This window comes from Diadema setosum, chromosome 14 (genome assembly GCF_964275005.1).
Source record: "Diadema setosum chromosome 14, eeDiaSeto1, whole genome shotgun sequence".
Taxonomy (NCBI): Eukaryota; Metazoa; Echinodermata; class Echinoidea; order Diadematoida; family Diadematidae; genus Diadema; species Diadema setosum.
The window spans coordinates 37,459,233-37,481,835 of NC_092698.1; the positions used below are offsets into that span (position 1 = coordinate 37,459,233).

Here is a 22,603-nt window from a genome sequence, read left to right on the forward strand (position 1 = left end):
TGGGTCTAAGAGTATTTTTGGATCTTTTTGTTTTAGATTTTGACAAGTGTTCTGGCATACATGTATCTAGAGACTCATTTGCATATGAATGCCAGGATTCATATTGTACAATTCTCTGAATAAGTGTACTTTTGTGGGCATTGTATTACTACCGGTAGTATACATGTATGTGTCATGAGGCACATATCTTTTGACACCATGTACAAATTTGCTAGTACAAAATATGGGGGAAAGGGTTGGGGCGTGGGGGAGGGGGTTGTCTAAGACAATGTTGCTGTTGGTTGAATTCATGATGAAGATCCAAAGGGATGGAATGATGATTAAGTATTACTGGTATCCATTTTTAAGGGAAAAGTTTGTGATATCCTACCCATAAGATGAGATACTGTGCAGCACATTTGTGTATCTTAGGAGGTATTATTTTTCCAAGCTATTGATATCTCAGATATCAACTGACTCCCAAAGTCTTGACTATAAAACAATGCAAATATGCCAAGTATGTACAGTATACTGATAACTCATTTCAAGCAATCCACAATCCAAAGGAAAGTGTTTGAAAGTGAAATGGTAGGCGTCAACTGATGTTTTTGGTGGAAAGAGAGTCTATCCAGCTTTAGAATACATGTTAGAGATGAACATATATCTTTTTTTTTTTCATAGCAAATTCATAATTGACTAGAAGTCATAGATTTTCATCCAGTGGCGAACTGACAGATTGATATGTGGTATGTTAACAACCAAAATTATTAGAGATCATATTCCTCTTTTTACTTTTTTTTTTTTGCCTTTTTACTAGCTGTGAGGTAGCAGAACACAATACTGTAGAATTTACCCAGTTCTTTTTTGGAGGAAAATATCAATTAGCTCATGAAATAAGAACAAACTTGAGGTAAACAGAAAGGAGTTAAAATGTTCATAACTAATGTGAAATTATTTAACTTGACCATGAGTAAAGGACATGCCCAAAGCACAGTGACCCAAGTTACAGTATGTGCTAACTTCCAAAGGCAGCAATGTACACATCATGTCTTCTTGCTGTGCTTCTCTTGCCTTTTATAGGTCCAGTTTACCATTGGGAGCAGTGACTTAAAAAAATGTCAAAATATCACATTTGATTCATATGTGTAGGTCAGTTGTATCACAAAACATCCTACCATACTTTTGCAATAAAACCTAAAATATAAGGAGATATCACTGTTTTTCTCAGTAAACCGTAACTGTAGACGGTTTAGTCTGGGAACATTTTTATTACAACCATTGTTCACATTTTGTATATTTAATGATACTTAATATTGATTATACTAATTCTAATTTTTATATTCGTCGTTTCTATCCCTAACTCACATTTTAAAACTATTTTGAAGCACTAATGCAAGATTTCTATTTCATCTGCAAATGGTAAATTATGCCTTTAAGGTTGGCAAATGTGATTCATCATACAACAATGGGGACACATCGAGAGATTCAGAGCTAGACATCATTCCAGAGAGAGAGGACATCAGTGGATTTGACAGTCAACTTCAGGACACAAGTCTGCTTGCTGTTGAGGATGCAAGGTATTTCACATTGTAAACAAAATTATGAATACTAAGTATTTTGCAGTAATGTGTCAGATGTGCAGAACTTTTCTTTTTTGGGGATGAAATACAAACATTATAGCCATCAGTGCTAGTAATATTATTTATATTTGTCATGATATTTTTTTTTTTTTTTTTTTACTAGATCAACATTAATGAATGATTCCGCCTTTAATATATTTGATATCATGTATTTTTAACACAAAGTTTGTATTGAAACCTAGTGCTGATCTAAAGTGAAAATGACATAAAATGAAATTTCCAAAGAAATAGTCATGAAGAAGCAATTTTGTCTGGCATTTGCATCCATATGATTTCATGTATTCAGCAGACCCTTTATGACCATTATCAAAAGTAGATATTAACTAGCAGACACAGGTATCCAAAATTTCTTTTCCCTTGGTGTTTAGACTGTAGTATTTACAAGAGACTTTAAGAGAAAATAATATCAGATGAACTCTTGCTGTTTAACTGATTAATGTTAACGGGGCTCTTATCTTTGGATTACAGAATTCTCGTGTAGATTGTTTGTTATCTTTCATGAAAATTAATCAGCTTTATTGATGGTTATGAAATCAGCGTTGACTGATGCTGGCATTATGACTGATGCTGTATCAGACATTATGGAATGCCTTTCCAGCCCCGGTGCTACGGTGCAATTAACTCACTGATAAGAGGCCAAAGCTTTTGAATTCTTAACGGTCATCGAAGCGCTGTGCGGAGGGAAGGACAAAAAATCTCGAAAGTTCACCTCCTCGTATCTCCCTTATTTTACCACCAAATCCCTTGAAACTTCACACATATATCAAATATGAATATATCATCCTTCATATGATTTTTGGGCGAAAACACTGATGTATCTTTCGAGATATGTGTATTTTTCTGCTTGAGTCGACTGTGGGAAAGGGTTACGATTTTTTCCCGACACAAGTCTGCGCCTGCATGAATATGCATTTGATCAACATATTACTAGTCTGTATACACCAGACTCACTACCTGCGAAGTCTCGTGTTTGTGCAATTAATAGTTAGGTAAAAATAAGAGCAAAAAGACAACCAACTTTAAGAGAAGATACTGGACATGCACAACTAGATCATCCTCCTGCGCATGCGTTTTCTACTGGTGAGTGCACGCTTAGCCAATCAGCGGTGTCAGGCTCGGCGCAATGCGACAGAGGTCGATTTTCGGTCAGCAGGGTGGTGAGTGGGCAAGAGAAGAACCCTGCTTTGTGCTTCAACTGTTTCAAGCAGCACAAAAACCAATACATCGGACTGCGTATTCCTTACGCCATGGATTTTACGTGGGTCACAAGTGACAGTGATCTCGATTTTTTCCAGACATAGCTGTGCGCCAAATGATACAGAAAAGATATTTGGAGAGCAGCATGGATATACTACCATAAGTCATATACCGAAGTTTCATTTTTGTGCAATGAAGGAAAATGTGAGAAAATAACACTTGTTTTGAGACCAAATTTTCTGTTTTGGAAGCTAAGTTTCGACATTATTTTCACACGTTTATCCTCAATAAAACCCCAAATAACTAACATTACGAGTTAGAGAATAGTTTCTTCTTCAGTTTGCTGTATAGATTTAATCATTTGATGGCTTTGAGGTGAGATATTGCGATTGTCCTGCAACACTTCCCCAGCGGTTTTACGCACACAAGCTGTCTACTTTTTGCAACTGAGGCTTCGAGGTCATAAGCTTTTGGCGAGTTAATTGCACCCTAGCGCCGCGCCTGTTTCACTCAGTGTGCTCTGTCATACAGATTCTGCTGCAAATTTGTCAATAAATCATTTCCTGTCACCCACCTCCACAGAGACATCCTGTCTATGTACACCCTGATTCACAGTCCAAGCATGCGTGAGAACAATGGGGGAGCCCAGAGGACACCCCTGTTGCCAATTTGGATCCAGTGTGACAGTAGGGATCCAGAGAGGACTGCGCTGCTTGGCTGTGAGGTCGTCCAGGGGTCAAGCCAAGATGAGTGGCAGCTGGTTGTTACGACAGTGACCAGTGAAGGTATGGATCCAAAAGTGTGATTCAAACTCTCTTCTCAGTCAGAGTCATTCAGAGTTTTGGCTCAACATTGCTAGAGTAAAGTCATGTGCAATTTGGAAGATGATTTGCAAACTTGCTTGTAGAAGGACTGACATCTAGTATAAATTCTTTGATGTGTGCGTGCTGAAACATGTAGCTACATTTTAAGGAAACTTAATATCATTTTGTTTCATAAAAAAGGTAAACATTGAAGATGACAAGGTAAAATAAATGCAGATAGTTGCCAATTTCAAACAACAGAAAAAAAAAAAAAGAGGAGACTGGCTTTTGTACTATTGACTTCATCGGTTGAGAATAATAAGGGCGTTGAGTTGCCACTAAACCCATAGTTTTCAAGACGACTTAACGCCCTTGTCATTCTCGACAGATGACTTGTGCTTTTAATATGGCAGGGTTGCTTTTTAATCATAACAACCCAGTATAATCTCATTTGCTTATTTGACGGAGAACAGGTCCCATTCAGAGCAAGTCAGATATTCCAAGTCTCCAGGAAATTCTCCTTCGTGGACATGGTGATGCCTCATCGAAGGTACAGTATGTTATCATTCTTGATGCAGCATATACTGCATATTTCATTGCACAGACCAGTGACAAAAGGCGAAGCAATATCTGTAGAGAGAATGTTTTGATTAACTTTTGTTATGCCCCACATTTGAAGGTGCTGGAGGGATGATGTGATGATTTGTCAGGTTTAATAAAAAACTAGAAATGTCGCTAATTCGACTGGTATGCCTCCGCCATAATGCATGGTTCTCCTGTCTTGACAATGTGTGATGACAGTTTCACATAATTGGCAAAATATCAAAATGACAGGTTTGCCACAAATGTGCTGATGTTCACTTTCCCTGAACTAGGTTCAATTGGATGAATGATTAAAATGTCAGAGTGCAGGTATTTTGGGAATTGAGGATTTTTACATGACTTTTGACCCTTTTATAAGTTTATGCATTGAGTAATTTTCAAGGTATGGAGAAAAAGTGTAATTTCAGTATTAAATGGTAACATATTATTATCTAAACCTGGCCTTTGACCTTTGACCTCAAAGTTCCAAAGAGAATCACTGTTAGGTAGAGCATGCATAAATATGTAAGTTTCATGATGATACCTTGAGTTACTTTCGAGATATGGAGGAAGAAGTACAATTAAGAACTTTCACTTGAACTTTGACCTTTCGGCAAGAAACTTCCCACAGAATATATATTGGGTAATGCATGCATATATCAAGTTTCAAGAAAAATCCTTCAGGCACTGCATAAATATGAGGGAAGTAGTGACATTAAGAGGAGTTGACCTTGACATTTGACCCCCTGACCTTTGATCCTTGACCCCCAACTTTCCTAGATAATCACCGCCTGTTGGTACATGCATATACTAAGTTCCATGAAGATACCTTGAACCATTTGCAAGATGTGGAGAAAAACATGAAATTTCAACATTTTAACTTGACCTTTGACCTTTGACCTCATGACCCAAAACTCTCTGGAGAATCTTTATTTAGTAGTTCATATATACACTAAGTTTCAAGAAAATACCTTCAGGCCTTGCATGGATATGGGGGAAATAGTGAAATTTTGAGCATTTGACCTTTGACCTTGAGCATGTGCACCTAAAAGGTAATAGGCACAACTTCACCCACTCATCCATATACATGCCAAGTTTCATTAAGATACCTCAAACCTCAAACCTCGCACTGTAAACGGGGTCTTAGATTGCTTAGAGACATAGAGGTAACATTTTGTCAGTTTAGAAACAGAAGGACATTATAGTGCAAAGCCACACCATGTTGAACTTGATGTCAATAGTGTTAAATCAAACAAGTAGAATGGAAGAAGTTACATTGTAAATGGACTTGAAATAAAGAAGTTATGGGACTTTTACATGTTTTCATGGAGCAATCATATTAGTCATTACCACATGTGCCACTATGTATATTAAGTGAGGTGGTGTCAAAGCCGCATTAGGCTCCAATTGACATGCACAGTATCCATTATAGTCACTGAATGGTACATCATTGAAACCCTTCTTGTTCAGAATTGATGTTCTGTCTTGTAGTTTTGGAATAAAAGATACAGATGAACCTGCTTTAAAATCTACATCATAAAAATGGTTAGAATGATACTGATTATAAGGGCTTCATTTGTGATCTCTGTGTTGAGGAGCTTTGCAAAGATGATGGCAATGGTTTTGGTGATGTAAATATGGTACACTTTTCACCCACAGAACATGATAACCCAAGCTTTTGCCCAGTATGAAGTCATCTGTCCAGTGTGTGCAGACACCTCACTGAGTGAGACTCACGCATCATCCTTCGCCGCGGTTGAATGCACCTGGAGTAACGTCAAGAAGACTATACAGAGTCCCATAGATGCCTCATGTAAAGTGGTGAGTAGTAAGTGATTTATCCAACACTGCACACAGGCAATGGTCTGACAGTCCCCGACCAGTAAAAATCACTGTTGGACCAGTAACTTTTTCAGGAACAGACCAGTAAAAAATGGGAAAAATGGGTACCTATTGGGCCGACAGACAGATCAGACCGTAGAAAAAAAAAAGGGGTTAGTGTACAGCCTTGATTTATCCATGTGTTACTTATAAAAATATTAGTTGTACATTAAAACAGTTTGCTGCAATCTCATATACCCATTTGCTTGAAAAACTGAAATAAGAGTTGAGCAGGTAACATATAATAGCATGTGTCTTGATTGTGAAATTTTCTTAGACTATTCAGTTACTACCAGGAAAGTGTAATAGGAAAGTGATATATATTTTTATGCCTCCGCCACGAAGTGGTGCCAGAGGCATTATGTTTTCTGGTTGTCCGTCCGTCCGTATGTACGTCCGTACGTACGTCCGTACGTCCATACGTACGTCCGTACGTCCGTCCGCTTTCGTTTACGCGATAACTTAAGTAATATTTACTGGAATTTTACCAAACTTGGTCCAAGTATGAAGTATGATAGGGCAACGATTTGATAAGATTTTGGGTGAAATCGGCTAAAGGTCAAAGGTCAAGGTCAAATCATGAAATTGTATCCGTTTACGCGATAACTCAAGACTGTATGGAGCAAATTTCACCAAACTTTGTTGGAGGATGATGTATGATGGGACAATTACTTGATTAGTTTTTCAGTGAAATCGGACAGAGGTCAAAGGTCAAAGATCAAGGTCAAATCCTAAAATTTATCTGTTTATGTGATAACTCAAAACTGGATGAAGCAGCTTTCACCAAACTTGGTCCAAGGATGATGTATGATGGGACAATTAGTTGAGTAGATTCTAGTGACATTGACAAGAGGTCAAAGGTCAAAAGGTCAAGGTCAAATGCTAAAAATGTTGCTATTTCCCCCATATCTATGCAATGCCAGCAGTTATTTTCTTGAAACTTAGTGTAGACATGTACTACTGCGTAAGGATTCTCCAGAGAGAGTTTCATGTCATAAGGTCAAAGGTCAAAAGGTCAAAGGTTAGGTGAAAATGTTGCAATATCACTTTTCTCGCAAATGTTCAATGTATCTTCATGGAACATGGTACATATGCATGTACTGACTGGCAGGGATTATCTAGGGAATTTAGGGGTCATGGGTCAATAGTCAGGGGTTCAAAGGTCAAGGTCAACTCCTCAAAATGTTACTATTGTATTTCCCTCATACATGTATACTAGTATATATGCAATGATTGCATTATTAGTTTTATAAGTGTTTAATATATGTACATGTATTACTTGATGGAGATTCTCTTGGAAATTTCCAGCCACAAGGTCAAAGGTCAAAGGTTAAGGGTCAAAGGTCAGGTTTAAATGAAAAAGAAATATTTTGTACTGTAATTACACTTTTTCTCCATACCTTGAAAATTATACTCAATGCATAAACTTATAATAAGGTCGGTCAGAAGTCAAGTACAGTTCGACCTCGATTATCCGGCCTCCTTTTATACGGAAATCTCTATTATCCGGACGCGTTCACGCATTGAAGGACTTTTTTGTTTTCATCCAAAATATTGAGAAAAAACAGTGACTTTCATGGATCTATTTCACTAATTTCATAAGATGTGCATGATAGGTTTCTCAATATCTAATGAGGTAAAACATGTATGATTTTCACATAAAGATATACTTTATTTTTGTGAAGAAGGGACTACAATTTTGCGCACGCTAGCATAGATTACACCACCGTTGCGGGGTACGCTACCTGCCTAGCTGCCAGTGCACTGGGACGGCAGCTTGGACGGCAGCTATATACATTAACATTGCGTCTCCCATATCCGGCCAATTCGCTTATCCGGATGAGCGCCGGTCCCGACATGGCCGGATAATCGAGGTCGAACTGTAAAAATTTTCAATTCCCCAAATATGTGTACCTGCACTCTTTAATAGACAGTTATAGCAAACCCAGTTCGTGGAAAGTGAACATTCACGATATTTCTGACAAACCTGTTATTTCGATATTTTGCCAGTTATGTGAAACTGTCATCACACATTGTCAAGACATTGTACTATACACCTATTGGGAGAATCATGCATTATGGCGGAGGCATCAGTCGCCGTAGCGACATTTCTAGTTTTTTATTGTATTACTATTTCCTTGACAGGTTAATGCTACAGAATTTTGTAACATAAGTTTATAACTGTCTTGATATACTTAAATATATAAATGTTTATTATATTAGTTATACATATTTATTACATGATCATTAGAACCAATGCTTGAAGCAAAGACAGAACTTAAGTGCTGATGCCAGTAATCTGTTTAAAAAGATTCTGGCATTAAGCCTTTTAGAGTTGTTCTTCTTTCCCTCAGGAGAGTTGCCAATGCTCATGATGGGTCAATGACAGTTTACTTTGTCTCATCTGTATTCAAAGTCATGTTAAGAAATATTAACAAGTAGAATGTCTTTAGTACTGTTTGTCAATTCACTTAAATTCAGAGGAAGGGAAAGGAAATCGGCATTGCATTCACTTGATGTATTATGCTAACACCAATGACCACTGACATGTGTTCCATGCAAGACTGTAGATATGTCTGTGCTACTGATACAACATCAAGTTGTGCCACATTCTGTAACTCTCTTCAGCTTATTCGTGCAGTGCCAGGTGATATAAGCACCACTCCACTCGCTGTCCATCAGGAGTTATGTATGCTTGTGGTAAGTTTTGTGCTTTGCATTTACTTTCATGCACACATGTAATCAAATAAAGATTTCTGGCATATCAACCAACTCTAAAAATTCAAGAGGTATCAGGTTTTATTATGTTTTAGCAACATGTGATAAGGATAGCAAGTACTTTTAACATTGCCTATATGATTGCATCTGTCCTGAATATGACAGTGTACATTATCACAAATTTCCATGCAATATTTATTTGGGATATTAGTAGTATTAAAGACAGATGATACATAAAAAAAAAAAAATGAAGTGAATCAAGTAAGTACATTCTCTGGGTTCTAAGTATGGACAAGATAATGAAACATCTAGAATTTCACTTAACGTGTACATTGCACCTGTTGTTTGTTGTTTACATTTTCCATTTGGACCAAACAAGATGGCTTGTCAACCCATATTCACCTGCAGTATATGTAGTGGTGCTGGTCTTCAGTGGGAACCAGTTCTATGAATTGTGTATAATTGTCTCTTTGTATGAAATAGTAAAGGATCTATATCTTTCCTTCTCCCTCTAACTATCTAATTTTCTCTGTCTCTGTCTCTGTGGCATGATTGTAGATGTTTACAAGGAGCTTGACAACCAGAGAAGTCAGCTGGCCGACCAAGGAGCGGAAGGTCTCCATCGAGGATCTCATCAATGACTTGCTAGCAGACATCAGGGAGGGGCCACAGTACAGGGTAAAAACAACTCCCCATCTCTACATTGTTTCGTTTAGCTCTTTGATATTATGTGGCAGCATCATGCTAACTAAGAGATTTTTAAAATGGCCAAGAGTCTGTCTTTTTAGGTATGTATTCTCTCACTTCATTCTATTTTCATGTCCTGAAAAAAAAAAAAAAAATTCTTGTGGTAGAGATGATATCCAATGAATCTTTGTACAGCAGGATTTGCTGTAATGTAGATAATCCTAAATTGTGTTAGCCAGATAGATCCATAATGACTGAAATATGACTGAATGTAAACCCCCCCCCACCAAAAAAAAAAAGAAGAAGAAGAAGAAGAAGAAAGTTATGTATTGTTAGAGAATCTCTCCTGTTGCATGAAAGGAAATACGTCACAAGTATCATTCTAAAGTGGTAAGATGAGAATAAAAAGGAACATTTTAAACATGGATGCTGTAGCATGGAATTTCTTGTTGACATGATGTTTCTGGTAAAATGCAATCAAATGTATTCATGAATCTATAGGGAGAGATACAAGAAGTAGAAATAAGAATAAATCAATGTCATCAGCAGCATAGTACATAAAATTTTAAGTGCACTTTGTATGCATCAAATGCAATGAGTGACCCACCATCCACATTATACAAAGACTGTATGGAAGGTTGGTTCTCCCATGTAATGACCGTGTCACTTCTGTCTTGTATGCTTGGTTTAGAGGAAGCTTGGAGATGAGTCAGAAGACGGAGAAAACAAGCTCTGCTGGAGATCAGCCTTCGATAGGAGTGACCTGGACTTCACTGAGAAGATCTGGATCATCCTGCGGGACAATGCCACCTGTTATGACGACATCAAGACTGCCTTCGCCCTCGTCATTAGTGAGCTGAACAAGGGACTGATACAACCCATGGTAGGACAGGAACGAAAAAGTCCCTTCCATGTTTCAGCTTTCTTGGCCAAGATCGTTCTTTTCATTCTTCTTTTTTTTAGAATTGTCAGCTTGCATTTTCAAGAAACTTGGTATGATTTTGAAGAGTGATATCTCCAGGTGAGGAGTGTAGGAAAGTGTGTGTTGAAAATAATATTTCCCTTTTTGTGTAGGATGTTTTGTGGGATATACAGAGGGATAATCTTGCAGAACTCTGTGCTGATAAAATTGCCAAGCAAAAACATTAAACTGTGCTCAACTGTACATTACTTCACATCTCTGTGTTGTTGAAATCACTATCTGCAACTATGGGTGCGTTCGAGCGCTCTAAAGCGAACCAAAGCGAACTGAACTAAAGCGTACCGTACCGTACTGTGCCAGTTTGGGAGCGTTCGAAAGCTCTGTGGAGAAAGCGTACCTCTCGAGTTATTTTTAGAAAGGTCACGCTTGTTTATAGCGAGAAGGTCATTCACCTTGCGCTTGACCTACTTACAGCTGTCCCGAACAAAGAGAATGATGTTTCTGCATTGTGACGTATGCGCATGATACGCGCATGCTTTACAACGAACTTTTGGTACGCTTTGGTACGCTTTTGGAGCACATCGGGAAGTGATCCACTTTTGGCTCGGTACAGTACGGTACGGTACACTTTAGGAGCGTTCGAACGCTCCCCTGGCGCGGTACGGTACGGTACAGTTCACTTTAGGAGAGCGCTCGAACGCGCCCTTTGACTGTAAATATCTATCTTCAGGAAAACGAATTCAAGAAAATATTTTCCTTTTCTGTGAATGAGTGCCAAAGTAGATGAGCAGAGAATCAACATGATGATATGACTTTTATTCACAGATCCATGGCAACAACAAGACATCTCTGGCAGAACAGATCCGTCTTCTGTACAAGGACCCCTCACATGTCCTGGACCTGCACCAGTTTCCAATGGTCCTCTTGGTGGAGATTGGTATTGACAAGCTCCAGAGAGACTACACACATTTCTTCATCGGTATGCAGACTGTTAAAGGGATCGTATAGTTTTGGTTTAGACCTAATTTTAGGTTTCTAAAATTTTTTGATGAGATAATGAGAGACCTCTTATGAAATATGAAATAGAATGTAATTCCATGAGGAATTCAACATTTATTTGATGAAAATTGGTTTTGAAATGGCTGAGAAACATTGTATTAAGCGCATTACAAATGTAATGTATTATTATTATTATTATTATTATTAAAACAGAGCAATTCTAATTAAGTGTGGGATTCACCTTTCATTACGATCGCTTTGTTTTACTTTGTCACTAGCACTTTGCTGTGATGCAGATTTGATGACAAAGCTATGGCTATAACGCTTCCAATACACTGCAGCATATAGCAATTTATTGATCGGTGTGTGTGTGGTTGTGCATTTGAGCAAAAATGTGTAAAGCTGGCAAGCTGTAGACCGAGTTGTGTTAGTGAACGTAGTGCACAAAGTGTTCATATCTAAACATCTGTTGGAACAGTTTAATGATGTGCAGTAAATTTGAGAGGTATTTATTACTCTCATTCTCTTGGTAAATGAGGATAGTAAATGTCACCATAATTATAGTGTGTCCATGATTTAAATCATAGCTTCAAGATTTTTGTTTGTCATCTCTGTACAGCCCAGAAACTGACCACTCTTCACTCCCTTGAGTGGTACATCACTCCCATTGGACTCTTGACCCCTGCTGACCTGGTCTCTCGCCTGGAATGTCTGCATTGTGTCCTGCAACTGACCATTCTGGCCTCCCAATCCCTCGGACTGCCCACCAACAACATTCTCACCCTTATTAGGTCAGTGCGCTAAATAATTCACACTTATCTATTGTGAGACAAAACTTCATCTATTTTTTTTTTTTCACTCCTTGAACAAATGATATTGAATACAAAGATGAACTAACTATATTGCAAGGTATAAAATGATACTGCTCAGATGTTTGATACTGTCTTAATTTCATACATGAGCCATATTGAAGAAGGCATTCATTGTAAAGATTGTGTAACTGGTCAGTGAGTCTATCACAAAGAAATCAGGATAAACATGTAACCTGCTTGTTAATGATTACAGCATTCGGTTTCCAGTAGATCAAGCTTGTCAATATGAGCCTAGTTTCAGTAATGTAGTATATTCCCTGACAGAACATGTGATCTCTCTCTATTAATACTAGTACTCCATTACTTTAGGCAATGACTGATTACCGACAAAAGCTTGAGATGACCTTTGGACAAGCTGGCATTCCCGTGTACTCTTGTACAACAAAGGAGAAGTGCCATGCCTACAATATATCAACGGTATTTGATGCAGCTATACAAATGCTATGATGTAAATTGGGAAACATCCCAATAATTCACAAACATAACATTCTCATTCTTTGTTGCCTCCTTCTGATTCTATGTAATAGGAGTGCTTTGGCCCACTACAAGGGTCATCCTCCAGATGACCAACACACATTTGTGTTACCAGTAGAGCTGACCGCTGTCCAGAACCACTACAAAGAGTGAGTTTTGACTTCACTTTGATTCATATTGAGTCTTTTATGTATATGATGTAAATGCTGAGTGAATGGAGAAAACGCTTTTTGTGTGTGTGTGTTGAAACATCAGAAGTGTGTTTTGGTGTTGATGTGAAAAGGGCATTGGTGTGATAGACGTTTGAATCCTGAATAAAAGTTTATCTCAGTTGAACTTTGATTTTCTTCAAATTGATGGAGGGTGAGTCACTTGTGCACATAAGACTAACTTCTGGGGAAGTTTGGAGCAAAACAAAAGAGCCTGCAAAACCTACATTTTGATAGACCAACCTACCTCTCCTTGTATCAATGTTTCCGATGTATCTGTATGTACATATCTCTCCTTTTTTCTTTTTTATTTCACCATTTTTGTGGGACATACATGAAATAAAACTTGAATAAAGGCAAGATTTAGATTTATTGACCAAATCTGAGTTGTTGTTTTTTGAACTGAAATCATTTATTTTTGACATACATGAATCAATGGAAGCCAAAAATTTACCTATTTACACCACTGAACTGCACTAAGTTAAATTGTGTGATACTTATTAACATTTTTTTTTTTTGGATTATCCACCCTTGGAATATTCATTTAACTTATGTTCATATTTAAAGAGACAGAGAGACATCAGTGCAGATGACTTTGTAATCAACTTCAATTTCTTAATAGTCCATACCCCGTATTTGTTAACCATGGCATGTTTTTAGACAAGCCAGCAAATGTTTCTTGATATTTTGCATTGTGCAACATCTACAATACCCATTATGTGAGAATGAAGGTGAGTACAGCCATCACCAGTTAATTGGGCAGACCCAAGAATAAGATCTTTGCTCTGATGAAGCTACTGTCCCGGTGAGAATAGGTCAGATATTGAGTCATCATCCTATATGGAGGTTCACTAAATGGATTGACTTGCATGCTTCTTCAAATGTCACCAACAAGCTCAGACCATGGTATGTATTCAAGGATAGTTTTTAAATCATATCTAACCAACGTATCTGCCCATCACACTACTTGTATTGGCCAATGTTTTGTACTCATCCTGAACTTCACCCTTTAAGTATACTGTGAACATTGCTTCCTTTAAATGCAGACATAGTCATGATGCAAAACTACAGCTCACTCTTTCCCATTCAAAGTGAGGCAATACTGTAAAAGTGGATATTTTCGCACGACTAATTTTTTGTGCTCGGCCGGTTAAGAAGAATTTTGCATGCTTTTAATTCCGTGGAAGCAAGACATTAACTACTGGAACATATGGCAAGCAAAGATATTTGCATACTTTTATTTACGTGCTAGCTTCTGGTTGCACGAAATGCGTGAAAATTTTGACTTTTACAGTATGCTGACAGTCTATGTAGTAGACACCAATTTTGTTTTTCACATAAAGTTCTAGGTTGAGATTGTTAAGATGAAACTGTTTAATATTGATCCAATGTCTGCTATAGGCTTGACTGTTCACCTCTAATAAATCTTTTAGAGCCAAAATAATGTAATGCCAGTAAACACCTCCCAATTCAGGGTTCGAAATTGGCGATGGTCCGCTGGCCATTGGCCACCCAAAATCACGTCGGACTAGCTAAAAATCGTAAAATTATGAAGTTACTAGTCCGTCTGGCTAGCCAAAATATTGCTTCAGTGTCAAAATTGATTCTAAGTAGTCCGCCTGGCTAGTTAAAAAAAAAAGTTAAGTGCGACCCCTTGATTATATCATGTCTGACCTATTTGCCACCATGTCTCATTACACTGAAGGGTAGGGTCATCGTTTCCAAATTTAGAGGGGAAAAATCTTTTTGTCCAGTGGCTGTCATTCGTTTATGAACTTGTAAGATTTCTTGTAAACCAAAGTCATTGATGAAATTGGTCACTGTCTCAAATTGATTCTTCTGCTTTGTATGATCATCAATACAGTCATAAAGACATTTGTGTTGGGATATTTTAGATGAATTCAGGTAGTTATTCACTGATCATTTAATAGTTGCATTGCATGAATATCACTAGTTGATGTGAGATGAAAAACTACTTATATCAGGTGTAACTATCTATCTGCCAAACTAAGTCCAGCCATGTGGTAAAAAGTGAACCGTGACAACGGTTTCAGGCAAAAGTCACAAGAGCAAATCCCACCTAGGTGGAGTACAAAGATTTTGACCATTATTTTTGTCGATTTCGATTTTTTGTTGTTGCAGAAATTGAATCTTTGATATGTTTTCTACATCTACACTAAATTTCATAGCACATAAGACCAAGTTTTTCATGTCGAAAATGGAATTTTAAACACCCTACCATATGTTGGATCACGCATCAGTTTCGAGCTTCTTTCGAACACCGCACCAATATGCCCAGTGTTGCTACGGCACAGGGTCTCGCATGCGATTGGCTGGCCTTTTTCATGGCATGAAATTTTCACAAATTGCCACTGGCGTTCAATGCATATAGTGTAGACAAGAGCTTTCACATACATTTTAATTTCACGAATCTTGGCGCTCATGAAATTCACAAAATTAAAATACACGTGAACATTCCTCGTTTTGCAGTATTTCACTGGACGTGCTAGTATTTGACAGAATGCTTCAAAAAATTTTGCTGAGCCTGTGATTATATTTAAAATCCCATTTTCTGGTGCACAACTCTTCTTCATTGAGTACACCATGCTCTCAGCTAGCTGTAGGTGGTGTTTGAATGCTGCCCTCTATGTCATAAAGCAGCTGTTGGAGATTCTTGAGAGTACATGTCAGGCCTATGAATATGGGGCATAATACTACACGATGCTGTCGCATCATTCGCCTTTCTGTCTGCTTGCTGTATCTTATGTTTATTGTAACAAAGCAGATGATTTGTTTAAATACCATGATTACTCTTCAATGACATATATCATAGAATTATGCGTTTGTATTCATCATTATGATGATTCTCATGTGTTTGATATAATCATTATTTTTTATTAAGTCATTATGCTATTATCTTTATTATTATTACTATTTATTATTATTATTGTTGTCGTCATCTTCCCTAGTATTATCATCGTTTTTAGTTTCTGTTATGTGTGTTATCTGTGAATTCATCATGGACAGTGTACAAAGTACATGTTGCTGATGCACATCTTGTACATGCTTGACATGATCTGTCAGAACCATTCATTTTACAAATTAAATTCTTCTGAGTGTGACAAAATTCTTCCTTCAAAATCCTGTATTTATAAGTTGGCAGCAATTCCACATTTTGTTCATTCTCAACATTAGATGATGGAGATTAAAGAAGCAGATTATATGATGTGTATCAGTAGAAAAAAAAAATTCAGTTAATAAGGTATCGTTGTGAGATTGGGTGGCAGGTGTGACGATGACATTTTAATATGTAACCCTGCTGTACGTATAATACCACACATGACCATAGATTGATGAAAGATGAGTCATATTAAGTTGATAAAGAACTTCAACATGAGAGATAAGTATTCAGGAATCTAGAATCAAAGGAGAGTGGAGGAGAATGTACATGGACAAATAAAGAATAGAGCATGCAAGAAGTAGCTGCACTATGTGAAAGAAAACAAGGAATAGAGCATGGTTTGTACCATATCACATCATTTGTTCACTCATTTGACAGCCTGAATGTTAGCTAGAAGTCACATACAATATACTTGCTTATAGTGGAGCGGCATAGCTTGAAAAATTAGAGGAATTGTGCATTTTATGATAAAAGCACCAAATTTCGCACACATGTTGACAATTACATTAGAAATACATTCAGATATTGGGCCATGGAAAATAGCGCCCTCAACGGCCATGGCAGCCATTTTTCAAAATGGCCGCCAAAAATGCCATTTTTCGTAAGAATTTACCAATTTCAGAAGGGAAAATCAATAACATTTTGCAAACGAGTGGGAAATAACATTCAAAATAGATTTAGATATTGGGCCACCGTAAATTACGCCCTCAACGGTAATGGCAGCCATTTTTCAAAATGGCCGCCATAAATGCCATTTTTCGCAAAAAATTACAAAGTTCAGAAGGGAAAATCCGTAAGATTTTGCAAACAAGTGGAAAATAACATTCAAAATAAATTTATATATTGGGCCATCGAAAATAGCGCCCTCGACGGCCATAGCAGCCATTTTTCAAAATGGCCGCCTTAAATGCCATTTTTTTGGAAAAATTTACATATTTCAGAAGGGAAAATCAATAAGATTTTGCAAACGTGTCGGACATAGCATTAAAAAAAAATCAGATATTGGGCCATCGCAAATTGCGCCCTCAACGGCAATGAGAGGGATTTTTCAAAAAGACCGCCATAAATGCCAGTTTTTATAAATTTTACACATTTCAGAAGGGAAAATCAATAAGATTTTGCCAACGAGAGGGATATAACATTTGAAATAAATTAAGATATTGGCCAATCGCAAACTGCGCCCCCTAACGGTCATGGCAGCCATTTTTTCATAAATGGTCGCCATAAACGCAATCTCTCGCAAAAAAATCAAAAATTTTAGAAAGGAAAATCAAAAAGATTTTGCAAACGAGTTGAAAATAAAATTCGAAATATATTTAGATGTTGGGCCATCGCAAATTGCGTCCTCAGCGCCAATGGCAGCCATGTTTAAAATTGGCTGCCATAAATACCACCTTTTTCTCCGAATTTACTAATTCCTGAAGGAAAAGACAGTGAAATCTTGCACTCAATTTGAAATTTTTTTTTAAATATATCTTGCGCCTATGTATTACATTATTGTAAATAGCGCCCTCAATGGCCATTGCATCCATTTTCAAAATGGCCACCATGGATTCCATTTTCTTTCATTTCCTGATTTCACAAAAGGAAAAGTTAATAAGATTTTGCACACAATTTGAAAATTATGTTTGAAATGAATATTTGTATTAGATTATTATAATATTGCCCTCAACGGTCATGGCCGCCATATGCCAAAATTGTTGCCATTGTCATAATCATTTTGTTTTAAAAAATTTTAATTTCAGAAAGAAAAGTCAACAAATGTTGACATAAATTGAAAATCATGTTTAAAATGAAACAATATTATCTAGATTGCATTAACTCTACAAATTGTTCCTTCGCAAATTTTCAAGAAGAAAAAAAAATGCTTATAACGGTAATTGCAGCCATTTTCTAAAATGGCTGTCATAGATGCCATTTTTCTTTAATGAAGATGTCCTAATGCCGGAAGAAGACAGTAAACATTTTTTTTTTTTTTTTTTTTGGCGCAAGTTGACAATACATATAAAGAAGTTTAGACAATGGGCCATCATAAACTGTGTTCTCATTGGCTATTTCAGCTATTTGTCAAAATGGCTACAATACACTCTTCTTCTTTTTTTGTCTTGAAAATTTGTGTTAACTTCAGAAGGAGAGGACAATAGAATACTCACAGAGACATTATATAATCTGAAATATTGTGTTACGGAAATCATTTGAGGAACATTTGAAATAAACAAGGCAAATGCTTAGCAATTACCTCTCACCGATGATGAATGTATATTTCAGGTGGCAAACATTTCTGAAAAAGAGTAATACGAATATCTAGGGATAATGGCGCCATGTGTTAACTTTGACAGTAACACCATATCATTGAATATATGGGATATATGACGTGTATCTATTCTAAAATGTAACTTCCTAAATATTCTTAAAACAGATACGAAAAAATGGCCTTTTATTTTACGATAACAGTTAATCTATGTTTCCATAAAACACATACCTTTGATATCCATACTGTTAGCCGTCACACACGAAATATTGCAATTAGGACTAAACTGAAAACATGAATTTAGAACTAACCCATCAATGAAACCTTTTTTAAAATTTAAATTTCTTTGAACACCAGATTGCATTAGATATAATGGCTGTTTAGCAATATTCTATTGCTTTCTCCTTCTGGAATAAGCAAATAAGAATAAGGAGTGTGTGGAAGCCATTTTGCCAAAGAGCTGCCATAGCCGTTGGGACGATGTTTAAATGGTGGCTCAATATCTTCATTTCAAATTTCAATTCAAATTCAAACTTGAATTTATTTGAATGTCTTTTGTCAATTTGCACAAGACATTATATTGTCTTTTTGTGGCATTATCATATTTTCAAGAAATAAATAGCATCTAATATAGTGCTCATTTGGAAAATGGCTGCCATGGACGTTGATGGTGCCATTTGTAATGAACTCATATATATATCATTTTCTTTTGAATATGATTTTAAACATAAAGGTATGTACAAATTTCATTGGTTTTCTCTATGAAATTAGCAAATATTTCCAGAAAAGAAAAGAAAAAAGAAAGAAGCAGGCAGCGGTCAGCATGGCCCTTGAGGGCGCCTTCTAAGAAGACTTTACACTTAAATTTATTTCTTGAGCATAATTTTCAACTTGTTTGCAAAGTCTTATTGACTTTTCCTTCTGAGATCAGCAAATTTTTGCAAAAAAAAAGCAAAACAAGGGGGCATCCATGGCAGCTGTTTTAAAACTTGGCTGCTATGGCTGTTGATGGTGCACTTTTGGATGGCCCATTATCACATTCAGTTTGAATGTAATTTTCCACCTTTTTTGGGGAAAAAAAAGACATTCATGGTGGTCATTGTCAAAAATGGCTGGAATGGCCATTAAGGAGGCAATTTGCAATGGCCCAATAAGTTTACTTTTGAATGTATTTTCCCACCTGTTTGCAAAATCTCGTTGGCTTTCCTTTCTGATTTTAGTAAATCTTTTCGAAAATATAGCATTTACGGCGGCCATTTTGAAAAATGGCTGTCATGACCGTTGAGGGCACAATTTCCGATGGCCCAATATCGATATTTATTCTAAATCTCATTTCCCATTTCTAACCAAAATTTCATTGACTTTTCCTTTTGAAATTAGCACTATTTTAATGAAAAAATGGCACTTATGGTGCCCATTTGAAAAAAAAAATGGCTGCCATAGCCATTGAGAGCGCAATTTTCAATTGCCCAATATCTGGATTTATTTTGGATGTAATTTCCAGCTTGTTTACAAAAAAAAAGACCATTGGCTTTCCCTTCTGAAATTTGCATTTTTTAACAAAAAATGGCATTTGTGGCAGCCATTTTGAAAAAAAAAAGGCTACCATGGCCGTTGAGGGCGCAATTTCCGATGGCCTAATATCTAAATCCATTTTGAATGAAATTAACATTTATGGGAAAAATTTTATTAACTTTTCCCTTCTGAAATTTGCAAAATCATCGAAGAAGTGGCACATTAGACAGTTATTTTGAAAAATGGCTGTCATGGACGTTGAGGGCTCAATTCACAATGACCAAATATTTGGATTCATTTTGAATGTAATTTCCCACTTGTTTGCAAAATCTTACTGGTTTTCCCTTCTGAAGTTAGCAAATATTTTGAAGAAATGGCATTTATGGCGGCCATTTTGAAAAATGGCTGCCATTGCCGTTGAGGGCGCTATTTCCGATGGCCCGATATCTAGATTTATTTTGAATGTAATTTCCCATTTGTAACCAAAATCTTATTGACTTTTCTCTCCTAAAATTAGTACATTTTACGAAAACATGGCATTTATGGCAGCCATTTTGAAAAATGGCTGCCACGGACGTTGAGGGCGCTATTTACGATGGCCCAATATCTAAATTTGATCTGAACGTGGTTGTCAACCTGTGTACGAAATTTGGTGCTTTTATCACAAAATGCACAATTTTTCGGCTATGCCGCTCCACTATTAGTGACATTCAGTGTCAATAGACCGGTTTACTAATGTATGCACAGATCTTTAATTTTGCACACGGCCGCAACCTCGGGCAAACAAAGGATGCGAGCCTGCAACGTCGGCTGCTGCAGCCGTCCCCGACACGTCCCCACATGTAGACTTACGTGTATGTTGTGTACATGTGTGCGATGCATCAACTTCGACTTTACCTCCTGGCATTTCGTGTGGCTCTAAATCAATTCCCAACCTTAGATGAGGGAAAATTCTGCTGTGATCAAACGCAATTTGGACTATAGTTTCGATTTTATTGAATTTTGGCTTCGATTTTGTCTTCAGTAGTTCTGAAAATGGGTGGAAAACACTGCTGCTACGGAACATACAACAGTATGACCGCATCACTTCAAACTTCAATGATTTTAAGCATTATGATTGATTATGAAATCTAAACTAGACAACGAATCTCTCATAATCGATATATTTCCAAGGATTTTTTTTTAAAGTTAGACTCAGACTGATTAGACTTCATGAAATAGAATGACGATTTTGACCTATTTTTCTATTAGCAATAACAGTTAGGGGCCTAGCCCTATAGACTAGATCTAGAGTAGATCTAGAGTAGATCTAGACGTAGACCTAAAATTAAAAACAAAAACAATGATAGACCTAACCTCCCTGACATTCGCAGTAGGCAACATTTACTTCCCCCGTTGACTTATTCATCACGACCCAGGTCTGGTAAGTTGGTTTGTTGAGGCATGTCCGGTCGGCCTAACCTCACTTAGGAAAACACGAAAAGGGCTCGTGTCCAAAACCTCATTGAACTTCAGGCTTGAAACACTCCCATCCGCGAAAAGACGGTAGTCCTCAAATGACTTGTATCCCTTTAGCTTTTCCAGTGATAGTCAGTCCGATTGATGATCAGGTAGTTGAACACGTCTAAGAGTCCAAAATCTGGAATACTATCGAAGTTGGATGTAAACCCAGCGAGCTTGTTAGGATCGGAGAACGAGCAGCCTACCAGAGCGAGCTTCTCCTGCAGTGACCGGCCGGTGTCCGCCCGGGAGAGGTCGGGATCGATGGGCAAATCCAAATCGGCTACGGCAGTTGCACTAGTTTGATGAGTTTCTCCTTGTTGTAGCCGCTTGTGCTCACACCTATATCCCTAAAATACTCAGTTAATTCCTTAACTGTCCAATTCATCCATGGCTTGCTCGAACTTTGGCTAGAACTTGAAGCTGACGCCATCTCAAAGCAAGATTATAGCAAATAAAAGTTGTCGATTATCCGCAGCGAGTAATGATCGTAGACAATACACGCGTGAATGCAAAAACAGTGTGGCGCGCGCGTCCGCGCTTATTTCGCTTGCCCGACTTAGTTACAATCACTAGGGTCGCGTGGGGTTGACGTCATTATGCATATCATTAGTAAACCGGTCTATTCGTGTTGAAAATCACCATTCATCTCTCACTGGCTGCCATGAGCAGATCAAAACTGAATTGCTCTTTGTCATTACTTGCAGACAGCATCTATCAAAAGGCAGTCATCTTGGGATTTATTATTCAAGATTCCATTCTTTCATATACAGTCAAACCTGTCTATAGCGGCCACCCAAGGGATACGGAAAAATTGGCCGTTATAGACAGGTGGCCGCTATAGACAGGTAATCCAACTTTGTGTGCATTGCCTACATGTACATGTATCATCGTTGTATATACATGTACATTTATGTGTGTACGTATGCACACGCGTGTATCATGCATAGAACAATGCCGGTGTTTATGAAATTGTTGCACAGTACACTAGATGTAGCATGTGCACAGTCATGAATTAGTGCATTATTGTGACTGAATAAGTGATGAATGCAACGGTGGCGATCACTGAATGTTGCCCAGAAATGACTGGCACGGCTAAAAAGCAGAAAAATGCCCTGAATTATCGGCTCGGCTACGGCTCCATCGGGTTTTTGGCCGCTATAGACAGGTTAAAATCTACCGCGGGAAACAAA

The 22,603-nt window shown here is 37.4% G+C and overlaps 1 protein-coding gene across 1 annotated transcript in view; it reads left to right on the plus strand.

The window, feature by feature from the left end:
• Positions 1-22,603, plus strand: part of LOC140237563 (protein zwilch homolog) — a 61,666-nt gene that overhangs the window by 2,573 nt on the left and 36,490 nt on the right. The window contains exons 3-12 of the mRNA XM_072317497.1: positions 1,417-1,556; positions 3,399-3,601; positions 4,093-4,169; positions 5,861-6,022; positions 8,711-8,782; positions 9,359-9,478; positions 10,179-10,370; positions 11,235-11,388; positions 12,028-12,199; positions 12,808-12,903. Of these exons, the coding sequence (XP_072173598.1) occupies positions 1,417-1,556; positions 3,399-3,601; positions 4,093-4,169; positions 5,861-6,022; positions 8,711-8,782; positions 9,359-9,478; positions 10,179-10,370; positions 11,235-11,388; positions 12,028-12,199; positions 12,808-12,903 (1,388 nt within the window). The remainder of the gene's footprint in view (positions 1-1,416; positions 1,557-3,398; positions 3,602-4,092; positions 4,170-5,860; positions 6,023-8,710; positions 8,783-9,358; positions 9,479-10,178; positions 10,371-11,234; positions 11,389-12,027; positions 12,200-12,807; positions 12,904-22,603) is intronic.